Below are 24410 nucleotides of genomic sequence, written 5' to 3' on the forward strand. Positions count from 1 at the left end.
AGGCGGTTCTAGCGTTAAAAAGACGTAGTGTACCTCTACAGACAAACATGCCATAGCCGAGGTACTTTCAAGGGTAGCCAATATGACTGTGGTAGTTATAACTTAATTGCCCGGCCCTAGCGGTCACACAGTGCCAACAGAAAGTATTCACACCCCTTGACTTTTTCCACATTTAGTTTTTTTACAAAGTGGGATTAAAATGGATTGAAAAGTATTTTTTGTCAACGATCTACACAAAATACTCTAATGCCAAAGTGGAAGACTTGTTATTTTTTTTACAAATATATCTTGATTAGATAAGTATTCAACCCACTGAGTAAATACATATACAATCAATTTTGCAGAATGTGTTGACAGGCACTCAAAAGGTAGCATGCATGTTGAGTTCGAAAAAGTCAATGCAAAATATAAAAACCATTCTGCCCACACCTCCACAGAAATGTGATGAAAATTGCCATCGCTCTTTCAGAAACTGTCACGACCTAATGACCATAGTTCCAAATTATACAGCAAACAAAGAGCGTTATTGTCACCATGGTTAATGGAAGGCATTTTTCAGGCGGCGTTTTAATGCTTGTTAGCGCTCACACAATTTTGTGACATGTCTGATTTATAACAGGAAAGGTGTATGGATGGCACGCACCAAGTTTATAAGACTCAATATTTTTGTTACGTGCACAGACTTTTCTGAAATGGCGCACGTAGAAATCGAGGCAAATGTTATGAGGCCCGACATCTTTCTACAGCCTCATCTCTTAGCCACCTATTCCTTTCCTCCCCCTCCTCTTCCACACCTCTCCTTTCGCAGGTATGACAGTCTAGCTATGCTTTACAAAGGGATAGACGTTCTGCCACCGTGCAGCGTTGAGGAAGGGGTCACTTCACCCCCCCGTCCCCACTTTACTCTCTCGCTCCCCTCTTTTTTTCTGTTTGGTGCTCAACTAGCCCCCACAGCGGAAGAGGAGGAGATGGCAGAAAGCGTCCCTCCTCCCTTCTCTCCCTCCCTCCCTCACTCCTGCCGCCACAGCCACCAGGACCTGGCCTCTTTCCCTCTGCTTGGTTATGCAATGCACGGCTCTCCCACGGCACGTCTTGCACAGGGGACCCGCCACAACACAGCTGCCACCAGCTGCAGACCCACACAGCAACAGCTACGCAGCAGCACTCCGGCTTTCCAGCTCTCCGGTTGTTCACAAACAGCTCTCTGGGATTTTACTGGCTCTTTGGAATAACACTTGCTGTGGCGTGGGCTGTCTGTAGTATCAGTCGATTGTTCTACAGCGGACTGGAGGCGCGGTAGTAGTTGCCGCAAGCACTAGCGGCTCCAGAGTAACCATGCGCGGCTGTAGCTCCGGGTTTCAGAGGCAGGCGAGAGAGAGGCGCCTCTGAAAGGCACTAATTGCTCTGCTCCAGAAAGAGAAGCAAGGAAGGACGCAAGGAGAGGAGAGAAGAGGGGGTGGGGGCGTGTACATTTGTCACAGAGACCGGGGCTCTCTCTTTGAGCTGCTAAGAGGGTCAAAGAGCCAACAAGAGCCGAGGAGGAAGAGGGGGGCTGTGGTGGAATTGGAGAGAGTGGGACGGTAGGATGGGGAGAGTAGTGGGGAGGGGGAGCGTAAGAAGCCCCCTAGTGCTTCAGCTTTGGTGGTGGAGACCTGACGAATAAAATAACAAAAGCAAAAAGGAGACAATAACGCAACAAAAACCAAGGCAGTATTTAACCAAGGGGGTGGCGCAGAGGACTGGAGAATTCATCCGGGCAAGAAGGGGGTGGTTTTCACAGAGAGCAGTGTCTGCGTACAGTGCCGCGCACCAAGACGCAGTTTGGAGCCCGGATCTCCTTTTCTTTTCCTCTTTCTGTGACGCTGGGAGCGTGGCTACACAGCCAGCCTCCCCCCCGTCCCCCCCAAATGCAGGCTCCTGTGTGTGGCCATGCTTCTCCGCTGAGGACCCAAAAGCATGCTGGATGTCACCCAGCTCCTCACACGCCTTAGGGTAAGACACCTTTTTCACCCCTCTCTCATCTCTCCTCTGCCCTCTCTTTCTATTCTGTCTCTCTTCTGAAATATGGTAGGATCTGCCTGTTTCAGAGGGGGCTGATTATTGTTGACGCTGGTGAGGTTTTGGCTGTATGCTCTGCGCTGCCTACCTCTCAGCCCTGGCTGGCTGTGGCATGGTTTACCTGCTTGTAGGTTTCCCTGGAGGGCTGGCACTAGCCAGAGCCCCTGTCCTCTCCCTTCAGACTGCTCAGTAGGGACATCATGCTCAGGAAATCTACTTAGACGGAGGGGTGGGGAGAGAATCATGAACCGCCTTCGGGGGAAAAAGAGGGTGGATGTAAGGGGCTCATTAAAATCATGCTCCAATGTTACTGAACATTTGCGGAGGTTAAACATTTTCAATGCGGATAGACCGTAAGGGATGCCGAATATTAGGAATCTATTGCGGTGGGCACAGCAACAGCAGGTAATAAACAGTGGCATTTGCAGTTAAATCTCCATTGTGCTGTGCATGTCTATTGTTTTGTTCGATCACCATTGATTTCTTCTTGAGGATTCTGTTGGCTAGGCTAGCCGAGGGCTTTTTGGTTCAGTTTTCCCCAGGGTGTCGTATAAAGCACATGTAGGAGAGGACTAGTGGGGAGGGGAGTTGGATGCATCATAGCAGTGCAGCATTAAACTGCAACATCTAAATTCATTCCCATTGTCTGTGTTCACTCCGGACTGTGGGCTTGTGTTCTGTTTCTCTTATCTAATGTTCATTTCTCTGTATGTGCCTCCATGTCAGGTGGGCTGCCTCTGTCTCTCTCTCCCCCTCTGCAGATAAGTGCCAGCAGCACCCTTGCCAGGTTGGGCGAGCGTCATGGCCATGGGCCCAACGGTCATTAGTATTGAGGAGGTGCGGGCGCTAGAGAGCAAGGAGGAGCAGGAGGAGTCCATCTTGGCCCTGCTGGGAATCGTTGGCACCTTCCTTAACCTCTTCGTCATTGTCTTTGTTTACATCTACACCGTTGTGTGAGCCAGAGTGGGAGTGATCCCCCAAACGACAAGGCACAAACCAAGCTTCCATCTAACCCCAACAAACGTATACTGGATTGTACATGCCAAGCTCCTCCTCCCTCTAACTAGGTATTAGTTATAAAAAAGGTGCAAACGGCAAGATATTAAAACAGGAGGGGGGAGCAGTTTCCTCACACAGAGATTGAGGGTGGACAGTTCCGTGGGAGGTGGCGTCTCACAGCCATGAACCAGAGAGATAATAGTGAGCTGGTGGAGACATCAGGACCATGGCTGTGCTGGATCCAGGAGGGGGCGATAGACAGGGTTGGGCTGCAGGCCAGCACAGCCTGGGGGGAACTAACTTCACCTTGGACTCATTAGAATGAGGGAAACGGACAGTGTTACCGACCAATCTCCTTTGTCAAGTGGATTAAAAAAACAGACAAAGGGATATTGACGTCACTGGTCCGGATGGCTTCAGGGCCATGGCGTGGCGCTGTAATGTACTGTGCTGCTTGCCGTCAGATAGGCTATACACACACACCAAAGTGTTAGTCACCGCTTCTCATGATATGGAGACATCACAACAGAGAGATACACCATCTCTGTCTATTTCGTCTCCACAAGAACTGATCTGCAAAGAGAGCAGGAGTGGAAATGACAATTTCACATTTAAATTCAAATCGACCACCTGGAGATCTGCAATAAAAAGGCAAGTGGAGGGAGAGGTATTTTTTATAAAAAGGAGAGTCTGCTGTGGTGATTAAATCATCCGCAGGGGTGGAAAGTAACTTGTGGGCTCTGGCAAAAAGCTCCATTCTGCATTTACTAATACATAAGGCCAGACTTAATCTTCTCTCTCTTTCTGCATCTCTTTCCACGTTCTGTTCGGTTATTTTGATGTAGGCTATTTGTTCATGTTGATTTCAGGGTAGTGTCAGCGATCCAGTTTCTGTATAAAAATCTAAGCTTTTATAAACACATGAATAAACTAAACTCTAGATGTACTGTGCAATAGGGAACATTTTTACAATAAAATGAGAATATATGAATTAGACTTAAGCCTCATCTATGATGGATTCTGTGGGAGAATGTAGGCATAAGCAAAAGCATGCACTTATGCCTAAGCATGCGCTTCTGTGAGATACAATGCACTTCATGCTTAGAGCATGTTCCATGAGTTTGCTTTATTAGGATTCGGAGCTTCTTCAAATATCACAAAAAGGTCAGGGTGGCATGTTCCCAGTGACATGCAACATAGGGGACAGAATTTAACCTCCACTAGCATGTGTATCCTGCATTCTAAGGAGAGAGGTTGAGCGTGGGTCAGATCTGCTCGGTTTCAAATGTGTCGACTGCCATCTGGAACACACATCACAACATTTGAATTGTCAGTTGCACCTACCTGAATGAGGTGTGTGTGTGTGTGTGTACGCGTGTGAATGTGCACATCGTGTCTGAATCAATATGGACAAGGACATACAAGATGAATAAAGCAGCTAGTAATACAGCCTAAGTAACTACACAAGAAGTGAACAAATCACATTGTTGGAAAACACAACATGCTACAAAACCAAACTGTGTGCAGTAGAAAGGCCTTACTGAAGAGCGCAGTAACTTTTAACGTGGCACCGTCATAGGATGCCACCTTTCCAACAAGTCACTTCGTCAAATTTCTGCTCTGCTTGAGCTGCCCCGGTCAACTGTAAGTGCTGTTATTGTGAAGTGGAAATGTCTAGGAGCAACAACGGCTCAGGCGCGAAGTGGTTGGCCACACATGCTCACAGAACAGGACCGCCGAGAGCTGAAGCGCGTAAAAATCGTCTGTCCTTGGTTGCAACACTCACTACAGAGTACCATACTGCCTTTGGAAGCAACGTCAGCACAAGAACTGTTCTCCGAGAGCTTCATGAATTGGGTTACCATGGCTGAGAAGCTGCACACAAGCCTAAGATCACCATGCGCAATGCCAAACGTTGGCTGGAATGGTGTAAAGCTCGCCAACATTGGACTCTGGAGCAGTGGAAACAAGTTCTCTGGCGTGATGAATCACGCTTCACCATCTGGCAGTCCTACGGACAAATCTGGGTTTGGCGGATGCCAAGACAACACTACCTGCCCGAATGCATAGTGCCAAATGTAAAGTTTGGTGGAGAAGGAATAACGGTCTGGGACTGTTTTTCATGGTTCGGGCCAGGCCCCTTAGTTCCAGTGAAGGGAAATCTTCATGCTACAGCATACAATGACATTCTAGATGATTCTGTACTTCCAACTGGGGAAGGCCCTTTCCTGTTTCAGCATGACAATGCCCCGGTGCACAAATTGAGGTCCATACAGAAATGGTTTGTCAAGATCGGTGTGGAAGAACTTGACTGGCTTGCACAGAGCCCTGACCTCAATCTTATCGAACATGTTTGGAATGAATTGGAACCCCGACTGAGCCAGACCTAATCGCCCAACATCAGTGTCCGACCACACAAATGCTCGTGGCTGAACGGAAGCAAGTCCCTGCAGCAATGTTCCAACATCTAGTGAAAAGCTTCCCAGAAGAGTGGAGGCTGATAGCAGCAAAGGGGGGGAACAACTCCATATTAATGCCCATGATTTTGGAATGAGATGTTCGACGAGCAGGTGTCCACATACTTTTGATAATGTATGTACTGTTTAATAATCTGTTAAAATAATTGACTCCCGAGTCACGCAGTGGTCTAAGGCACTGCATCCCAGTGCAAGAGGCGTCACTGCAGTACCTGGTTCGAATGCAGGCTGCATCACATCTGGCCATGATTGGGAGTCCCATAGGGCGGCGCACAATTGGCCCAGTGTCGTCCGGGTTTGGCCATCATTGTAAATAAGAATTTGTTCTTGACTGCCTTGCCTAGTTAAATAAAGGTTATATAAAATTAACGCATACCATTTAACAAGCTGTTCAAACCATTGACTGCATGCATACTGTTAAACAAGCTGTTCCTAACACACAACGCACATACTCAAGGATGAACGGTGAAATGCAGGGGAGAAGGGTTATGTTTGAGGGTAGGAGGGGAGCGAGCCAGGGGAGAAAGGACATTTTCAATTAAAATGAATGAGTTTCGCAGTGACATTAAAAGGTATTACCTCTCACTAATGGCTTAACTTCCTGTGATGGAGTGCGTGGCGGCGGCGTAATGCGTCCCAAAAGGATTGCCAAGACACCGATGACTAATGTGGAACAATACGCAAGCGGCGCGGCGAGCTGGGAGATTAGCAGGAGGAATGAGTGCGGCCTGAGGCGGGAAGTCGGACTGAGGGTTAGAGGGAGGGAGGGAACAGGGGCCACGCTAAACAATGGGACAACAGGGTTTCCCCCGGTGCCTCTTAGGAGTGCAGGGGCAGGCTGGGCTAAGATATACATCACGGCGGCTATTAGGCATCACACTGAGGATGAAGAGGACGAATGAAGACAGACAGCAGTGTGGTGTAGTAGCCTTAATGATGCTTTTAATGTAAACTAGTATGGTATCCCTTTAATAAAGCTAGTTGCAAGGCTTTTAATGTAAACTAGTATGGTATCCCTTTAATAAAGCTAGTTGCAAGGCTTTTAATGAACAGACACTGGATGAATGTTGCATGGTATGAGAACGGGTTCGGACTGTAGCCTTATCTTAAAATATGTAATAGAAAGACTGACGTGTGTGGGTTTGGCGTCACTTATGATGCAAAGATATCTGCACGTTTCCGAAAACACCACACAATCCAAGCGGCAAGGGTCTAGGCCTACATTCCAAGGAATCACATGACTGTTTATACGAGCATCCTGGAGGAAAAAAAAATGCAAAGGCATTGAAGGTAAATGGTATACAAAGTGAAAGCAGTGCATTATGTCGGAATGAGATGGAGGTTTATAACAGTTGATCCTGGCCTATGAGGCAGAGTAGAACATCATCCAAGTGTCACCAGGGCAACACTCCTACTGAATACCAAGTCTGCCTCTGTCTCACACACCCCCCCCCCCCCCCAACTCCCAGGGCTGCTTGCCCCCTACCTTGCTCTTAATGCTTTTTGATAGGAACCCCCCCCACTCCTCAGCACAGCGCGTTATTAAAAAAGAGACACGGCAGGAGTGCTCTTAAGTCTCTTCCCACTTTTTCATTACCAGCGGGCCCCTTGACATTTATTGACAGCTCATGGCTCTGAGGGCTGGCGCCGACACAACAGAGTGAGATGAGCCCTTGGCTTCCATCAGCGCTCACACACTGAACCGACTTAACTGACCATATTGCACAGTAGATTAATCACTAAAAACACAATTTGTAATTAAATTGGGTGTTAAAACGTGTCAATTGATTTGTCCATTTTAAATAAAGGCAAATGTTTCATCACTCAAGTTTTTTTTTTCATCATAAAGGGGTTTAGGTTCGTGGGTTTGGCAGGGGGCCTGGACGCAGCTGAATATGAGAGAACATTTTAGAGGCCCCATCTTGGTTGTACACTTCACAGCACCTATCCAGTGTGTGACAATACATTTTATTTTTGACATTTTTGCATCAGAGAATTTTATAGTTTTTCAGCTGAGAGAATTTTAGTTTATGTAGAATCACAGGGAATTTGCTTTTATTCTGCCATGGAGCTAAGAGAACGTTGCAGTTTTAAAGCTAATTTACTACAATTATACGCATTTTGCCATGGCTAATGCTGTGTCATTTTGCTCAAAAATGAAATCTTTACTGTTAAATACATTGTGTTTTTTAATTTTCTATTCTCCCGCACTGTCTAGCTTTTATTTTGGTGATTTTAGTTCTCACAGACTATATTATTAAAAAAATATATATAGGTCCATTATCTTTCCTACATATATCTGGTAGTTGTTAAAATTTACACTGAAAGGATTTTCCCATCCGGAAGAATAATATAAATCTCTCGCCCGAGGACTTCAATGGCAGAAAAACTCCTGTCATTACTACAACACAGGAGAAAGGAGTGGGACAATGAGAAGGAGGCAGTAAACTTTTACTTAATAGCAGGCAACCACGGCTGCATGTTTGCACAACACGCGTGACCGTGTGAGACATTTACCAGATAATGAGGACCAATTACAATACTCATCTCTTTATCTGTTATTTAATTATGAGACCAGGGGCGCTTTAAATTCACACCAGCACACACACACGCTCCTGTGAATACACACACACTAACAGCGTCGGACACAGAGACAGTTGCTGCTATATACACAGAGCTATGAGCTGCCACCACCTAATATGCAACACAAAGCAAGTCCTCGTGAATGGAGGCTACGTTGATATAGGCCTACCTGCCAATTTTAGTTCAGAACAAACAGCTTGAGAAGCTTAAGAATTTTTGGGGGCGAGTCTACACACCTTGCTGAAATCAAACACGCCAATAATCTGTCCATAGAACACTAATGTATCCTGCGATCGGGTCGTTAAAAGCAGTGTATTTGTAGAAACAACACAATGAAAAGGTTTGTTCAAGGTTTTTATTTCCTTGGCAGTGTGTCAACTTTCCATTTTATTCCTGGCAATAGCAGAAGGTCCGTGAGCAACATTTTTCTGTTTCTATTCATTAATGACAGGACAAAAACAAGCATCCATTAAAATGCCCACAACATGTGGACAGAACCACAGATTCCACTATCCCCAAAAGAGAGAAAACGAATGATATTATCTCACAGACAATGGAAAGACCAAACGTGTGGAAAGACTAAAAGAGGGGTTGGAGATGAATCCTCACGGAGGTTATCAGCCAACTGAAAGAACACAAGCCTGCATTCCCCTCTGGAAACCCCAGGGTCAGAGCTGAAGAGACAGAAAACCTAGTCAGAGCAATGGACTGAGCCAACATCTAGCTCAGATGTTCAGTTAACTCTGGGTCAGCCCTCGCCCCCCCCGGGGACTAGGGATTACCTTCGCGGATTAAAAATATGAAATAAAAACGGATCAATATAGATTAGAGAATGTGTTCTTATCGTGCAATGGACGAGTCATATCTTCAAAAGAACGAATCCATTTGCCACAATAATTACCACCTAACTAAGTCACAAGTAACCTAATCAAATTAGACAGTATTTGTTCTGTCGCATGAAAAGACAGTTATAAGTGGATGGGTATCTTGAAAGCATGGATTCGTATAATTGAAATTGCTTGGAGAGCGTCGACCACCACAGAAGCAATAGCTATTGATAGATTGAAAATGACTTTATATAATTTTTTTATATATATCTTTAGGGTTTTATATAATTATATCCTCTTAGCATGAATAGATTGTTTTTATATTCCCTTTGATATTGAAAGTAGTGTTAGGTTAAAGCTGTGGGTTCGAGCAGTGCCATTATTTAGTGGACTGCAGTGGACTATAGGAATGTGTACTCCCAAAAACTCAAGACCTCTCCTGGCTGACATGAAGTCCTGTGATATGCACAGAGAGATCATTGGTCATGAGTACTGAAGTACATCTTTGTGGAAGGGAGGGGGTGAGAGCCAAGGGTGTAAGTGGACACCGCACTGTGTCGTATGTATTCAGCTGGTAAATCTTCACTGAGCAAACACTTGAAACATCCCTTGGAATTTCGGGGCTCTTTTGAACGATAAATATATGTATTGTATATTGGTCTTCTTATCACCATGTCAGAGGAAGATACTGCAGCTCCATCTGCTGTGTCATCAAGCAACGATCAACTCAAACACACATCTAGCTCTCACTGCAATTTACCAGGTAGCCTAGAAGCAGAAAGGTCATCGTAATGCGCATAAGCTGACCAGCTCATCCTATAGCCTACTACGTTTCCCGTAACATCTGACACTGACACTGTCTTTTATTTCTACTCTACAACAAAAGCTGGTCGATCCTTATTTTCCAATAAAAGGTTCATTACATTGTCTGAGACCAGGCGAAGCCATTGAGAAATGCAGTACTGAAACAGAGCGGATCTTTCTTCATAAGCACTGTTGATATGTTCAACCAGTCAAATAGATTGTTGTGGGATTTGCCATCGAGTTTCCCCTTCAGTTAAAGGCACAGCCATCCTTAACAGGAGTTACCATAACCTACATGGAAAGTTACAAGATAAAGACTAAAGAAGAAGAGGGTTCACTCACCGGAGTCGTTGCGTAGGTAGGAGGACATGGCTGGAATGAGGCAGGACTGGCTGAGCAGCTCCTGCAGCACAGTGGGAAGGGCGTTGCTGTTGTGGCCCCTGCTCTCCCCTGTAGGGGCCTCTCCGTGGCTCACACAGTTTGCTGGGTTGATGTAGCTGGCCAGCACCTGGCGGACAGGGGGAGAATAAGTGGAGCACACACAATTTTAGCAAAACATATAGGAATTTTCTGAGGTAACTACACAGTAATGACTTATGTAAAAAGTTAAGTGCATAGGTCTTCCCATTGTTAGCCAAGTGACACTTTGTGCCATTTGGGGAAACTATCAGGATGTATTACACCTAGTTCGGCCGAGAGGACTCTTACCTGCAGCAGACAGGTGACATGCTCCTCCTCCAGCCTCTGCTTGGTGAGGGCCTGCTCCACGTCCCAGCCTGAGGCAGTGGAGCCTGTACCGAAACCAGTGCCCTTCGCCCAGTACAGCTGCTGCTCCTCACTGGTGCCCCCTCCATGACCACTGGACACTGTGGGCTGGGGACAGACAGACGAGTGGAGGTGATCAGCGCCACACAGGAAATCAGCAGGGGGTAAAGTGTAGTCTATTGGTCCATTGTGATGACAACATAGGCCTAGCCTAAAGATAATAGCGTTCCATAAGCTTACGAAATCAAAAGACTAAAAATGTTATTCTCAATGCAGCATGGGCGACACGTTTGGATTGAATAAGATTACTGTTCCCCTTTTCAAAATGTCAGTTTTCACATCAAAAGTTGAATGAGAGCGAAATGCTGGTTTTCCAGGAAGAAAAATCAAACATAACTAGCCTGCCTACCCACAGTCCCAAGTCCTATGCAGCCCTGCTTGTCGCAGCCATTATACACTTGAGGCACTTCTAGTTCAGCTCAGAGCACATGCCCAGCAGTTTGAAAGGGAGATTATGTCAAATAAAAGGCAGAGGAGTCTCGGAGGGAAAGAGCATATGCTCGAACTAAACAAAGGTCGACCTGGTGCTGTGCGTATGATATTTGAGCAACGAGAGTTCCCTGTGGTACAGGGAGAGAGCATTATTGAATAAAGAGAACAGAGAGATGGATATGAAAGGATGTCTGAGTTAGACAAGAGGATAACATTTCTTGAGACTGCACCTTTTCTGCTTTGACAATCATCAGGCTCGACGTGGGCGCGCTATAAAGATCCACGGGAGAGGCAGTGGCTGACTGACAAGCGGCCAACGCTGCGCTCCCCCAGCGCATCTTTAACATCGCAGGAACGCTCCCGACGTGCACACAAGCGTTATGGGAATGTTACCGGCTAATGGAGGTGGCGTATATGTACATGCACCTCTGCCACCAGAGATCACTGTCAACTCTATCAGTCAACTGGGGCGCAATGGAGATGATTCAGCATTTACATTGACTTTACAGTCGGTGGGATGAGACTGCTGGGATTTTGACCGGTTTGTCTTTTATTCCTTTGGTGAGTTTCTTCATTGTTCACTGGATTTTAATAGATGGCCATAGTGTGTGTTTTGTATAGGACAGTCCTGTTTGGGCCGGAGCAGGGCCCAGTCCTGACTCTCTCCCAGTGGTACAAGGAGGAGGAGTTATGCTCTCATCATAAGAGGTTGGAGACTAATCACTGAGCCCTGGAACATCAAATCAGGAAGGAGGCTCACTTTCCCAGATAAAGAGGGATGTGTGTGTGTGTGTGAGTGGACTGACCGCCCGCCCGCTCGCTCAGGCCCCGTGTCTCCGGCCACATAAAAGCAGCACCCCTGGGCCGCCGCCTCAAGGACGGCCATTACTGCTGTGACAGGACTTTGGCCCGCGCTCAAGCCATCGGCCCCCGGAGATCTGTCCTCAACTCTGACAACTCCTTAAATCCACACGGGTCTGTGGACGAGAGCACGTGCTGAAACGGTCCACAGTAACACTGAGCTGTAGTACTGTAATAGCCTAGCCTGCTATCTAAAGTAACATCTATAGCGGTCTAGCTGGATTTAGGCCTATGATATATAGCGCTTGGACCCTTGTGGTGGTATTGCTGGATGCTGGTGGCGTTGAGCTTCCAGTGATCAAAATCCCCATTGTGATTGATACAAGTTGATCGTCATCTCCTTTGCGTCGCAGTGGTCCGAGACGGGTACAGAGTACTTTGAAAGGCTATGAGCAGGAGGCGAGTGTTGAAGCAAAGCAGAAAGCTCAATAGAAGTAGAATCACTCCATTTAATGGGCATGGCAGTCAGACAGTGCATGATTCAATTCCTATTCATGATGTTCCCTTCTGCCTGGAGTTGGCAAAAATACAAAGGACACGTCTCTCTTCAAAGCCAGACCTGCCTCTTATCATTCACACTAAACAATTACCCAATTTGTCAAGGGCTCAGTAGAGATATGCATAAGAGCCCTGAGTAAAGCCCTGCCAGGTAGAGTAATTAATAACATGACTGATCCTCAACACCCATCTCTCTCTGAGCGAAAGACAAAAGGAGAGTGAGAACCTCCTATCGTGTCAAGCCAAAAGCATTAGACAAGGCTGACACCATTTGTCACACAATGCTTTGTCAAACCAACCCAAATAGAGGTTTATCTTCGTCTTGGTCCATCATGAACACACAACAGAAAGCAATAGGCAGAACACACTTCGACCGACATCTGGTGAAATAATACGAGTATGAGTGTGTTTGAACTGTGTTTACATTCTTGTTCGAGGCATCCCAGTTCGAGCCAATGCCACGCCTTTGGGGCATCAACATTTTAATTAAGCAATAAGGCCCGAGGGGGTGTGGGTATATGGGCAATATACCACAGTTAGGGCTGTTCTAACGCACGTCCACAACGCGGAGTGCCTGGACACAGCCCTTAGCCATGGTATATTGGCAATATTTCACAAACCCCAGAGGTGCCTTATTGCTACTATAAACTGGTTACCAACATAATTAAAACAGTAGAATTAAATGTTTTGTCATACCCGTGGTATACCATGGCTTTCAGCCAATCAGCATTCAGGGCTTGAACTACCCAGTTTATATCAGAGTATATGAAATGCATTTATTAGTCTATTGCAAAAATAATACCACCACAAGAATGCCAAGAGTGTGCAAATCTGTCATCTAGGCAGAGGGTGGCTACTTAAAAAAAATAAAAAAAATAACATTGTTTAACACTTATTTGGTTACTACATGATTCCATGTGTTATTTCATCGTTTTGATGTCTTCACTATTATTCTACAATGTAGAAAAATTTAAAAAATAAAGAAAAACCCTGGAATGAGTAGGTGTGTCCAAACTTTTGAATGGGACTGTAGGTGTTTTAGAAACCTTCGAGTGTCCTCTCTTTCCGTTATATAAATCAAAACATCTGACATGCATGAAGAACCTCTGCAGGATGGTTTTCAAGTCGCTTTTTGGTAAGCTCCGTTCCCTTATTTGTCAATTACACATGCTGCGTCTCTTCATTCACAAGACAATTCCTAATATAGTCACCCATTTAGACTACTGTCAATTTAATCTTGTGTTTAGGCTACATCTATTATTATAAGCCTGTGTGTGAAATTAGTTTAGTAAAAGACTTGACTAGGGCTGTGGCGGTCACGAAATTTCGTTGCCGGTGATTGTCAAGCAAATAAAAGTCGGTCTCACAGTAATTGACCGTTAATTAACAAACACATTTAGCATCTCCTGGCTTCCACACATCTCATGGCCTACAAGCCACTGATGCTGAACTTTGGAACATTACATTTTATTAAGTCGAATAACAGCAAAAGCAGTAGTCTATGTCAATCTACTATCCCCATAGTACAAAATATTCCAAACAGTCGGACAGTTGTGGGATGCAATAGATCCCAAATTAATAGAATCACTGGCGTAAAAAATAACTTTTTACGCAATGTGGCTGATGCAACAGATCAGAACATTTAGCTTAAAATGTTGATAAACTATAAAGGCTATTTCGTCACATACGCGCAGCAATGTGCATATGGCAGTAGGCTATAAGCTATTATTAAAAGTGACTGCAAATGCGATTATGCATGTAATGCTTCTATTTTAAAAGCTGCATTTTTAATGGTGAAAATTATCTTATCCAAACTTGAAACTCACGAGCTGCTTATGTATGCCAGTTAGGCTCTAAACCTCCTGTTGTCTCTACCTTCATGCCCTTTGTACTGTTGTCTGTGACCAATAATGTTTCTACCATGTTTCGTGCTGTTACCATGTTGTGTTGCTACCATGTCGTTGTTATGTTGCTACCATGATGTGTTGTCATGTGTTGCTGCCTTGCTATGTTGTCGTCTTAGGGCTCTCTTTATGTAGTGTTGTCTCTCACCCATTAGACTATTCTTGATTTTATCTTGCCTTTACACATACTAAATAATATATGTGCGAAATTTGATTTAATTTAGAATGGACCATTATCATGCACCTGTCTCGAAACAGGGGCAGCAAAAGAAATACATGTAATCTATGCAGTTAAATAGCGAATGGAGGACGCTTTTCCCTGTGGTTAATTTTCATGCCAACCAGGTAGGCTATACTTCTGTTGTAAAGAGAAGCAATGTGCTTAATATAAGGAAAGTTGAGAAATAAATATAGTAGGCCTAGCCTATAGAAAGCTGATGGGATGCTCCTCTTTTTAGTAGAGGCCATCACTCGGTTTCCTCGCGCAACTGCATAGCCTATAGAAATGCTGCGCACATGAGCTCTCATTAAGTGATTGGTTAGATTTTCGATTACATTTGCATTGATGTCAGAGCGATTAGAGGCACAATAGAGTGCTAAGTACCAGGCAGTTAGCAAGTTTGGTAGGCTACTAATAACCATCAGCAGCATCAGAGCTTGGAGAAGCCTAATTACCATAACTAAATGGTCACGAGGAATTTGACTGCCTTCCTGACCCGTGACCGCCGGTGTAGTGGTAATATGGTCACCTCAACAGCCCTAGACTTGACTTAAAAAATGCCGGAGATACTACAATTTTAAATTCACATGACGTTGAAAAGACGTTGTCTGCACTTGAAGTGTTAAGCACACAAGCATGTCCCCAGAAGCGTGTATGTGCATGTAAGCGCCTTTTGGACACGGTCAGTGTCTGGGCTTCACCTCTGAAGAGTTCCCGCTGGTGTTGGGGACACGGGGTGCGTGGTGGCTGAGGGCTGACAGGCAGGCCAGGATGAGGTGGATGGCTCCTATTTCCAGGGCCATGCGGCGCAGCAGCACGCCGTCATCCGTGGTGAGAGGTGTGGTGCTGAATAGGGCCCGCAGCACGTGGAAGGGCAGCGTGGGCAGCACATTTGCCGACGGAGACTGCAGGATGTGACCTGGAAGGAAGGGGAGAGATACAGCCAATCAGAGAAGATGATTGATAATATCTATTATCTTCTCATAATGACAAGAATTGGATAAATAACAGAAATGAATGAAGCATTGTATGAGTGTGAGGGATGGTGAGAGAGATGACCACCATAGGAGGGATGACCACAGATGGCTAGAGGAATACTGTCCAGAAAGGATTGACACATTGATTTAGCACTCATGAGAATGAGGCCAGAGAAAACAACAGCCGACTAAATAGCAGGCTGACAGTGTGCTGTGTGACCAGTGTCACTAAACAAGCTGGCAGCCTGCTCTGCTTCAATCATTAAGGGCCGTTATCTCAAGGACTAAAGAAAAAAAAGTGTTGCAGGACAACATGGTTTACTTCAGGCCCTAGAGGAGAGGGAAGCTAAATAGCCATCAATAATGAAGGCAAATGAGAGCAAAGGTTGGCTGGATAGGAGTTGTAATGTATGAGAGGGGGTAGGACTTGTCAATATTAAACAAGGCAGTGTGAGTATTTTGGCTAAATGATCCACAGGGCCAGCAGACAGATATGGTCTCAAGGACTGCAGGGGAAGATCTGCACCAGTGGGAACAAACGTGCCTCAATTGTAAATGGAGGGATTAAAATCTCTCTCCCTCTATTCCTCTACCTGCTTGTGGCCAGGTGCTTTTAGAAGAGTCGATTTACATGCATTGCCCATATTATGACACTGACAGCTATGTATTCAGGGACTCTGATAATGGGCATTATCGATCTGCTTGGTCCACAACTTGGCAAGATCAACTGCCTGACAAAGTCAATCTGAGCATTGGTGGAAAAGTGAACCGCTATTAGTGGGGCTGAGAATGTTTGTCCATGCAGCAGCCTTCTATATTAACACCATAGGGACCAGGTGTTTCCAAATATGAACATGCTTCTAAATCCTTCATAAATAGGGACAGGAGTTTTTCCCTGACCACGCCTGAAGCTGCGTGAGGTTTTGTCACTCACTGCCCTCGCCATCGTCTGTGACGCCCAGCACCAAGCGGAGCAGACACTGGGCGTGCTTCCTCTCCTTCAGCAGCACCTCAGCGTAGCCCGGCAGGCGCAGGAACAGACCGAAGGCCGCCAGCGAGTGGGCAGGGATGGGCGACATGGTCTGCACTGACGACTTGTTGATGGGTGGCGGCTCGGCGGCCATGGTCTCAGGCGCCTCGTACACGAGCTCGCCAGACTGCTCGATGGTGACCCACTCAAACTGGTCGCTGTCCTTGGGCTTCTCCTGCGTGGTGGAGGGCACCACCGGAGCACTCACCTGCACAGGGCGAGCCAGGGATAGAATGGGGTTAGAGGACAACACATGGAAAACACTGACAGAGGAGCTGACTCAGGTGGGATCTCAATGTCATGTGTTGTCTTTGGGCACTGAGGGTAGTAGGGAGTATATGGAACTAGAGAACTGTTAATCAGATCGATAGAGCTGCTGTGGGACTGGGCATAGTGCCCTGGGGACAAAGCTCCTAACTCAACACTTACTTGATGGGATAAAGCAGAGGGTCAACTGATTTACAAGTTTAATATAAATTCAACCAAACAGTGCCTTCAGAAAGTACTCATACCACTTTACTTATTCCAAATGTTGTGCATCAGCCTGATTTCAAAAAGGATTAGATTTTTTTCCAACACAATACCCCATAATGACAAAGCGAAAACATGTTTTTTGAAATGTTTGCAAATTGATGGAAAATTAAATACAGGAATCTCATTTACATAAGTATTCACACATCAATACTTTGTAGAAGCACCGTTGGCAGTGATTACAGCTGTGAAACTTTGAGTAAATCTCCAAGAGCTTTCTACACCTGCCCATTAATTATTTTCAAAATTCTTCAAGCTCTGTCAAACTAGTTGTTGATCATTGCTAGACAACCCATTTCAAGTGTTGCTATAGATTTTCAAGTAGATTTAAGTCCAAACTAACTCTGCCACTCGGGAACATTCACTGCCTTCTTGATAAGCAACTCCAGTGTACATACAGCCTTGATTTAGGTTATATTCCTGCTGAAAGCTGAATTCATCTCCCTGTGTCTGGTGGAATGCAGACTTGACCAGGTTTTCCTCTAGGATTTGCCTGTGCTTTGCTCCATGCCGTTGATTTTTTCTAAATAAAACACTCTCCAGTCCTTAACAATCACAAGCATATCCATAACATGATGCAGTCACCACTATGCTTGAAAATATGGAGAGTGGTATTCAGTAATGTGTTGTATTGGATTTGCCCCTAACATAACACTTTGTATTCAGGAGCAAAGTGAATTGTTTTGTCACCATTTTTTGAGTATTACTTTAGTGCCTGTTTGCAAACAGGATGCATGTTTTGTAATATTTTCTTTCTGTACAGGCTTCCTTCTTTTCACTCTGTCAATTAGGTTAGTATTGTGGAGAAGCTACAACGTTGTTGATCCATCCTCAGTGCTCCTATCACAGCCATTAAAACTCTGTTGCTGTTTGAAAGTCACCATTGGTCTCATGGTGAAATCCCTGAGCGGTTTCCTTCCTCTCCGGCAACTCAGTAAGGAAGGACGTTTGCATCTCCATAGTGACAGGGATTATTGATACACCATCCTAAGTGTAATTAATAACTCAAAGGGATATTACATTTCTGCTTTTATTTTTACCCATCTACCATGCCCTTCTTTGTGAGGCATTGGAAAACCTCCCTGGTCTTTGTGGTTGAATCTGTGTTTGTAATTCACTGCTCGACTGAGCAACCTCACAGATAATTGTATGTGTGGGTTACAGAGATGAGGTAGTCATACAAAAATCATGGTACACACTTATTGCACATATAGTCCATGCAATTTGTGTGACTTGTTAAGCACATTTTTAATCTCAAACGTATTTAGTCTTGCAATAACAAAGTGGTTGAATACTTATTGACTCAAGACATTTCAGCTTTTCCTTCTTTATTAAATTTGTAAAAATATAAACAATTCCACTTTGACATTATGGGGTATTGTGTGTAGGCATTGACAAACAGTCTAAATGTTATCAATGTTAAATTCAGGCTGTAACAAAACATTATGTGGATAAAGTCAAGGGGAGTGAATACTTTTTGAAGGCACTGTACCAGCCCTCAACTGTTGGGCTCCTGTTACAGTGAGTGTTTATTCAGGTTGTGCCCAGTGTCCATAAGATTAAGGCAAGTATCGGAGCTGCAGCACTTCAGAAAAACAACGTTATTTTGTGCTTAGTTGTGATCAATATAATCAATTCAAGCTTTGCTGCACTAAGAGCCAGAGTGGATCTCCAGGAACAGGATGTGCTGTAAGTAAACAGCTAAACACCAGTGGGACAAAAGACACAGACCTGGGCTGTTTGGCTAACCCATCAGAAAACACTACACAGAGTCACTACTGGGTAAACAGAAAAGCCTCACCTGCATCAAAGCCTTAAGTTTACTTTGCTAACAGACTCACTCAGGATGAGAGCAGAGAACACCTCAATTATTCACAGCCTTAAGAGCGTGCTCTGAAAACACTATCCAGAGACACACAAAGGGTTAAACTAATGCAGAATGATGTAATATCCTGTTGAGAGAGGTTTATGGTCAACCAATCAATGACCAATCATGTATATGCTTCATTTTAATCACAATGCTAAGTACAAAACAAATCATCTCACTTGGTAGCCCTCGTGGGGCGTCTGCTTCAAACCACCAGTAGCTCTGGGAGACTGCCTGAATAATTCAATTCGCTGCAACAATTTGGAAGGGGGAGAAAATAACAAAACAAAACAGATTTAGTACCTGGCAGCTGTCAGAAGCCATTCCAGCTAGTCACCTTGTCCTATGCGCTCTCAATTACCGTTTAAAGTATCAATTTACTTTCATTTAGGAGGAATGATGTAGCACAGGGGGAGCCCAGAAGAGACAAATAGGGATTTAGACTGAACGGAAAACAGTGACTTGCAATGCCTCTCTATAGGCTGAAACCAGTGTAGAGACAAGGCATTACTTTGGCAACTTCAGATCTGCATTGGACTTTCATGTAGCAAAGGCAGCTTGAATTTCTTAAATATTGAGCTCTAGATGATATGCTTTATCTAAACATATCTAGAAAATGGGCTTAACATTGTAGGACTACAATTAAATACCTCCCCAATTACGCAAGTTGTGAAAGTGGTATTTTACTGGTGCTGGTATTAGTTACTTATGTAGTTATTAGAATAGGAAGAGGCCAAACCTGTTGGATGACGTCTGGGTAGAGCATTGGCAGCCTCTCAGCGATCAGGGCCAGACCACCCATGCCTGCAAACACCTGCAGGGGCGACTGGATGGGTTTGGTCTCGAGCAGGGACTCATCGATGGCTGCGTCCAGACACTCGTCTCCCGGGGTCATGGGCTCGTCCTCTGGACAGCTACTCAGCATGTCACAGTGTTCCACTGGAGGAGGGTAAAAGCAGAGTGTCTTCACTGACACTAGGTATTTTCTATGTGGCTTGTGTTCTTCGGAGTGCTTTGTGCCGCGCTCAACCAATCATGACAAGTAAATAATGGGATGCCCAGCAAAGAGGGCCGTTGTTTACATCTCAAACACAGAATGAAATAAATCTCTCATAACTCATCCCTCGTTAGAAGACAGAGAGAAAAAAACAGAGCCATCACTACTCATTTATCAAGTTCAAGCAAGAGAGAAACTGACACCAGTTTTCCCAGAAATAAGGGGATGGAGTACCATTTCCATTTCCATATGTGAATGCATAAATATGTGCTAATGGTTGTCCTTGGAAAAAGGATACGCCACTCCAGATGAAGTGCACACTGATTAAAACAGAATCAAGGGCTCAGACTACTTGTCCTTGTTTGCACGTCAGAGGTGTGGCTCTGTACACAAAGTCAAAACCAAATGGAACGGAGGATGAATGGTAAAAAATAGCTCCCCATTATTGTTTTCATTCTGCGGCACGGCCGGCCTGTTTTATGATGATATAAAGCCCCAGTCAATTGATAGGTCATCTACAAAAAGCTGCACATCACCCTTCTGGAGAAGAAAATAAAATAAATGATTCATTGCTCCCGTCTCTAAAGGGATTTTCCCCCTCCTCGTAGTGAATTAAAAAGTCACGAGGGTAGTGACTAATAGGGGTTGTAACAGGCCCGTCCTGTCTGGAATTCCAAATCAGGATTAAACGTGATGGAGAAGGAAGCGCTCATCTTTCAGCAGGCCGCAAGAAGAGACTGGGCCACCCAGAGAATATTTAACAGCATCAACCCAGTGAGTTACAGTTACATTTCAAGTGCAACCAAAAAGGCACAGGAAAAAGGGTAATCATTAGACTTCAGAGGAGCATATCAGATAAGATCTGTGAGAAAGAGGGCAAATCGTGAACGACAAGGAATTCTATCATTCTGCTCAAGAACAAACATTCTCCTATTTTACAGAATGTTCCAGTACCTTTACTACACCAAGTGGATCCTATTAGCCTGAGAGTTCAAGTGATAAATCAAGGGTAGGCCATAGAGTTAGATAAACATCACATCATTGTGTCAGAGCATGGACAGCACCATTGAGGCCATCTCCATTTGAAGTAGTCAATTTTCTTCTTCTAATACTTCTATGAGTTGGCAAATAAACTGAAAGGGTGCACAATGCCACCTAGAGTGTGTTTGAACAGGTATAAAGCCAAGGTTGGTGATTTACCGCCACCTGCAGTTATGGAATGTTTCCTCAGGAGTATAATTCATTGGCTGGTCCCTACTGGTGACCTGGATGGAATTATGTGATCCTTGCTTAACTCAAAGGACATCGTTCCCCGGGCGATCTGCAGGCCGAATTTGGCCACCCGAGCGAAAATTAAACATGCGCAGGAAATGAGCTTAATTTTTTACATTTATTCCCCATGTAATAATATACAATGTACAATGGTGTACAGTACTTAAGTAAAACTACTTCAAAATACTACTTAAGTTGTTTTTTGGGCATCTGTAGTTATGTTTGACATCTTTTATTCCACCACATACCTTAAGAAAATAATTTACTTTTTACTCCATACATTTTCCCTGACTCACAAAAGTACTCATTACATTTTGACAGGACAGAAAAATTGTCCAATTCACAAATGTATCAAGAGAACACCCCTGGTCATCCCTAATGCCTCTGAACACAAATGCTTTGTTGGTAAATGATGTCTGTGTGTTAGTGTTCCCCCAGCTCGCCGTAAATAAAAATACATTAAAAAAATCAAGCCGCCTGGTTTGCATAATATATGAAAAGGTGAACATATTAATACTTTTACTGTGGATACTTTTGATACTGTGCAGCAACGCTCCCCATCCAACCTGACAGAGCTTGATAGGATCTGCAGAGAAGAATGGGAGAACCTCCCCAAATACAGGTGTGCCAAGCTTGTAGCGTCATACCCAAGAAGACTCGAGGCAGTAATCATCACTGCCAAAGGTGCTTCCACAAAGTACTGAGTAAAGGGTCTGAATACTTATCACATTTACATATGTTTTTAACTATTTTTAATATAAATTAGCACACATTTCTAGAAACCTGTTTTTGCCATCTCATGAGGTATTGTGTGTAGATTAATAAAACAATTTAATATGTTTTAGTATAAGGCTGTAAACTAACAAAATGTGGAAAAATTCAATGGGTCTGAATACTCCGAAAGCACTGTGTTTGGGCTTCTTGCGGTCAATTTGCAGTCTACAAATGTCTAATTATGTTACGGCCCGACCACCCGCTCAAGAAAAAAACGAGAAAAAAAACCGCCTGTGGCTGAATCTAGATGATCCCTGCCATAGGATGTCCCACCCAGTTGACTACTTCAAAATGGTGAAAGTCCTCAATGGTGCTGCCCATGCTAAAAGGGGCTTTTGGGCACTAAAGTCCTCTCTCTCTACGGAGTAGACCTAGAAACCTAAAAATGGTTAGAGGGACAAAACCCATTTAGCTCTAAAAGGCACGGCCTATTTGTGGAAGTTGAAGGCTTTTAAGGGGGCGGGGGCTAGATCTCTCCATGTACCCGTCTTCAGTTCAGTAGATGGCCGTTAGTGGGGCTGAGCCTGGTAAATGGATTATGTAATCTCCCCCTGGTTAAAGCCGCCGCACTGGTTTAAGAGATCTCCCCCCCCCCCCATCTCTGGCAGGACTGTTACTGAGGGTCACTGCTATCCTCCCCATTTATCAGCCTCAATGGGTCTGGTGACAAAGGATTCCGGAATGATTTGTTTTGGGAAGCGGCGGTATTGGAAGCTATTTGGGGAAATTGTAGGAGAGCTATGCATTAAGTATTGTCAGAGAGGTATTTTACTGCACAGTCAAGTATATAGTTAAGCGCAGAGAGCAATGGGGCCGAGGTTTGTCAGAAACAAGAAAAGATGTGCACCAACCTCACGTTGAAAATGTGTGTCCACTGAACACTACCCTTTACCATGCAGTGCTCCTTTACCCCAGACCAGAGATGAAAGCGGTGGTGCCGAATATACAACATTGGCAGGCTTCAGCCTGCTCCAGGCAGTTTCTAATCTATATGCCTCAACTAATTATCTGAACTCAGAGCGCACGGCGGTTCAACTAAATTGGTTCGATGAAGACAATGATTGACCTAATCAGGTGGTTAGTGTCTGGCTGAAGACAGTATTGGTGAAATGGGTTTGGAGCTGGACAGACATTCATTAGCAGATAACACGCAGGTCACCGGCCTCCCATCTTGTGTAACCACTAACAGCAGCCCCCTATTCTAGGAGTGGGGTGGCAGATCTGATTGACAGTCATTGCCTTTTAAAATATCTCACCCAACAGGGGGACGGACAAGTCATCCAGTGTGACTGACAGATAGGACTGAGGTGCGGAAGAAGAGGGTGCATTGTAGGGAGGAGTTGACGCGCTCCACTGCTTGGACTGTAGGTGGTGTCTGCTAGTGTTAATTAGCCCCAGGGTGCCAGGGGCAGCATACAGGCTGTGAACTGCCACTGGGGAGAAGCAACATCCACACTGACAGAGACCGGCACTGGGCTTTGTAGCAGCGCTACCAAGCATGGGCTCTTAACAATGCAGGCTAAACAAGCCTGCAGCAAGAGAAAAAAAAAAAAGCACTAAAGTGGCTTTCTGTATAAAGCAAACAATATCTTACTGCAAGCAATGTCCCACTGCAGAGCCAGTGGAAACTACACAGGATTTAGCTCTGATTCGAGCGACTGGTATAGAATCACAGGGTATAGTGGATTTTAAATCAGATTAGTTTGGAATACTCGTCTTCACACGTTAGTAAGAGCGAACACCTTGATTTGGAGTCGCTTTTGTCAGCTATTAGTTCAGCTTCACTACATCACCCCTTGCAGCTCCCAGGGAGGCAGTGGTTCTACACTTTCTACATGAGCAGCACATCACCCACAGCTAATGCTATCATCAATTCTCTGAGCACACTCCATAAACATGCATTCAGTACCACAGATGGTTGAGGCGGCACCTCAAGATTGTGTGTAGCCATAGGCTACCAGTGAAATCGCTGGATTATTGACCATGTTCTCAGTTTTAGTCATTCATTTTTCCACTTGCAAGGGAAAAACATGTAGAAGTGAAGGACTTTGCTTGAGGTGGTCTGGCTCCGTCATGGCCGGAAGAGAGCAGAGCAATTTCCCCTGGTTTGCACATCTACAAGTTGCCGACAATATCAAACAGACATCAACTGCTCTTGCTGGCTGTCATATCCTAATGGTCAAAATGTATCCGTCCCCATCACATCATGTGTGCCCTGGTACTGACCGCCAAGGCAAGACGAGGGGGAGGCTAAATAAAATACAGCACCCCTAAAAACCTGTTCTAACGCAATTCTGAAGGGGTGAACGTAATAACATTTAACACACCTAGGGTTGCACATTTTGTGGAATATTCAGACGTGGAAACTTTGTGGGAATTAACGGCAATATATGGGAATTAACAGACATGTATGAAAATGAATATTAATACCATTTAAATAGATTTTTGGGGCATTGGATATATTTAGCATATCA

The 24410-nt window shown here is 44.7% G+C and overlaps 1 protein-coding gene and 1 long non-coding RNA gene across 17 annotated transcripts in view; one reads left to right on the forward strand and one right to left on the reverse strand.

The window, feature by feature from the left end:
* birc6 (baculoviral IAP repeat containing 6) overlaps nucleotides 1–24410 on the reverse strand; it is a 156419-nt gene that overhangs the window by 53864 nt on the left and 78145 nt on the right. For 12 of the 16 annotated variants that reach the window (XM_029752882.1, XM_029752879.1, XM_029752880.1 and 9 more), the window contains exons 60-65: nucleotides 19633–19832; nucleotides 19073–19144; nucleotides 16400–16703; nucleotides 15190–15407; nucleotides 10457–10621; nucleotides 10091–10256 (exon numbers count right to left, since the gene is read on the reverse strand). In XM_029752882.1, coding sequence (XP_029608742.1) covers nucleotides 10091–10256; nucleotides 10457–10621; nucleotides 15190–15407; nucleotides 16400–16703; nucleotides 19073–19144; nucleotides 19633–19832 — 1125 coding nt within the window. The remainder of the gene's footprint in view (nucleotides 1–10090; nucleotides 10257–10456; nucleotides 10622–15189; nucleotides 15408–16399; nucleotides 16704–19072; nucleotides 19145–19632; nucleotides 19833–24410) is intronic. The other 4 variants (XM_029752893.1, XM_029752891.1, XM_029752890.1 and 1 more) reach the window with 1 other exon arrangement.
* LOC115193825 (uncharacterized) lies at nucleotides 1711–4053 on the forward strand. The gene is made up of 2 exons (XR_003878238.1): nucleotides 1711–1992; nucleotides 2785–4053. It is a non-coding gene; the product is annotated as an uncharacterized LOC115193825 (long non-coding RNA).

Source organism: Salmo trutta, chromosome 5 (genome assembly GCF_901001165.1).
Source record: "Salmo trutta chromosome 5, fSalTru1.1, whole genome shotgun sequence".
Taxonomy (NCBI): Eukaryota; Metazoa; Chordata; class Actinopteri; order Salmoniformes; family Salmonidae; genus Salmo; species Salmo trutta.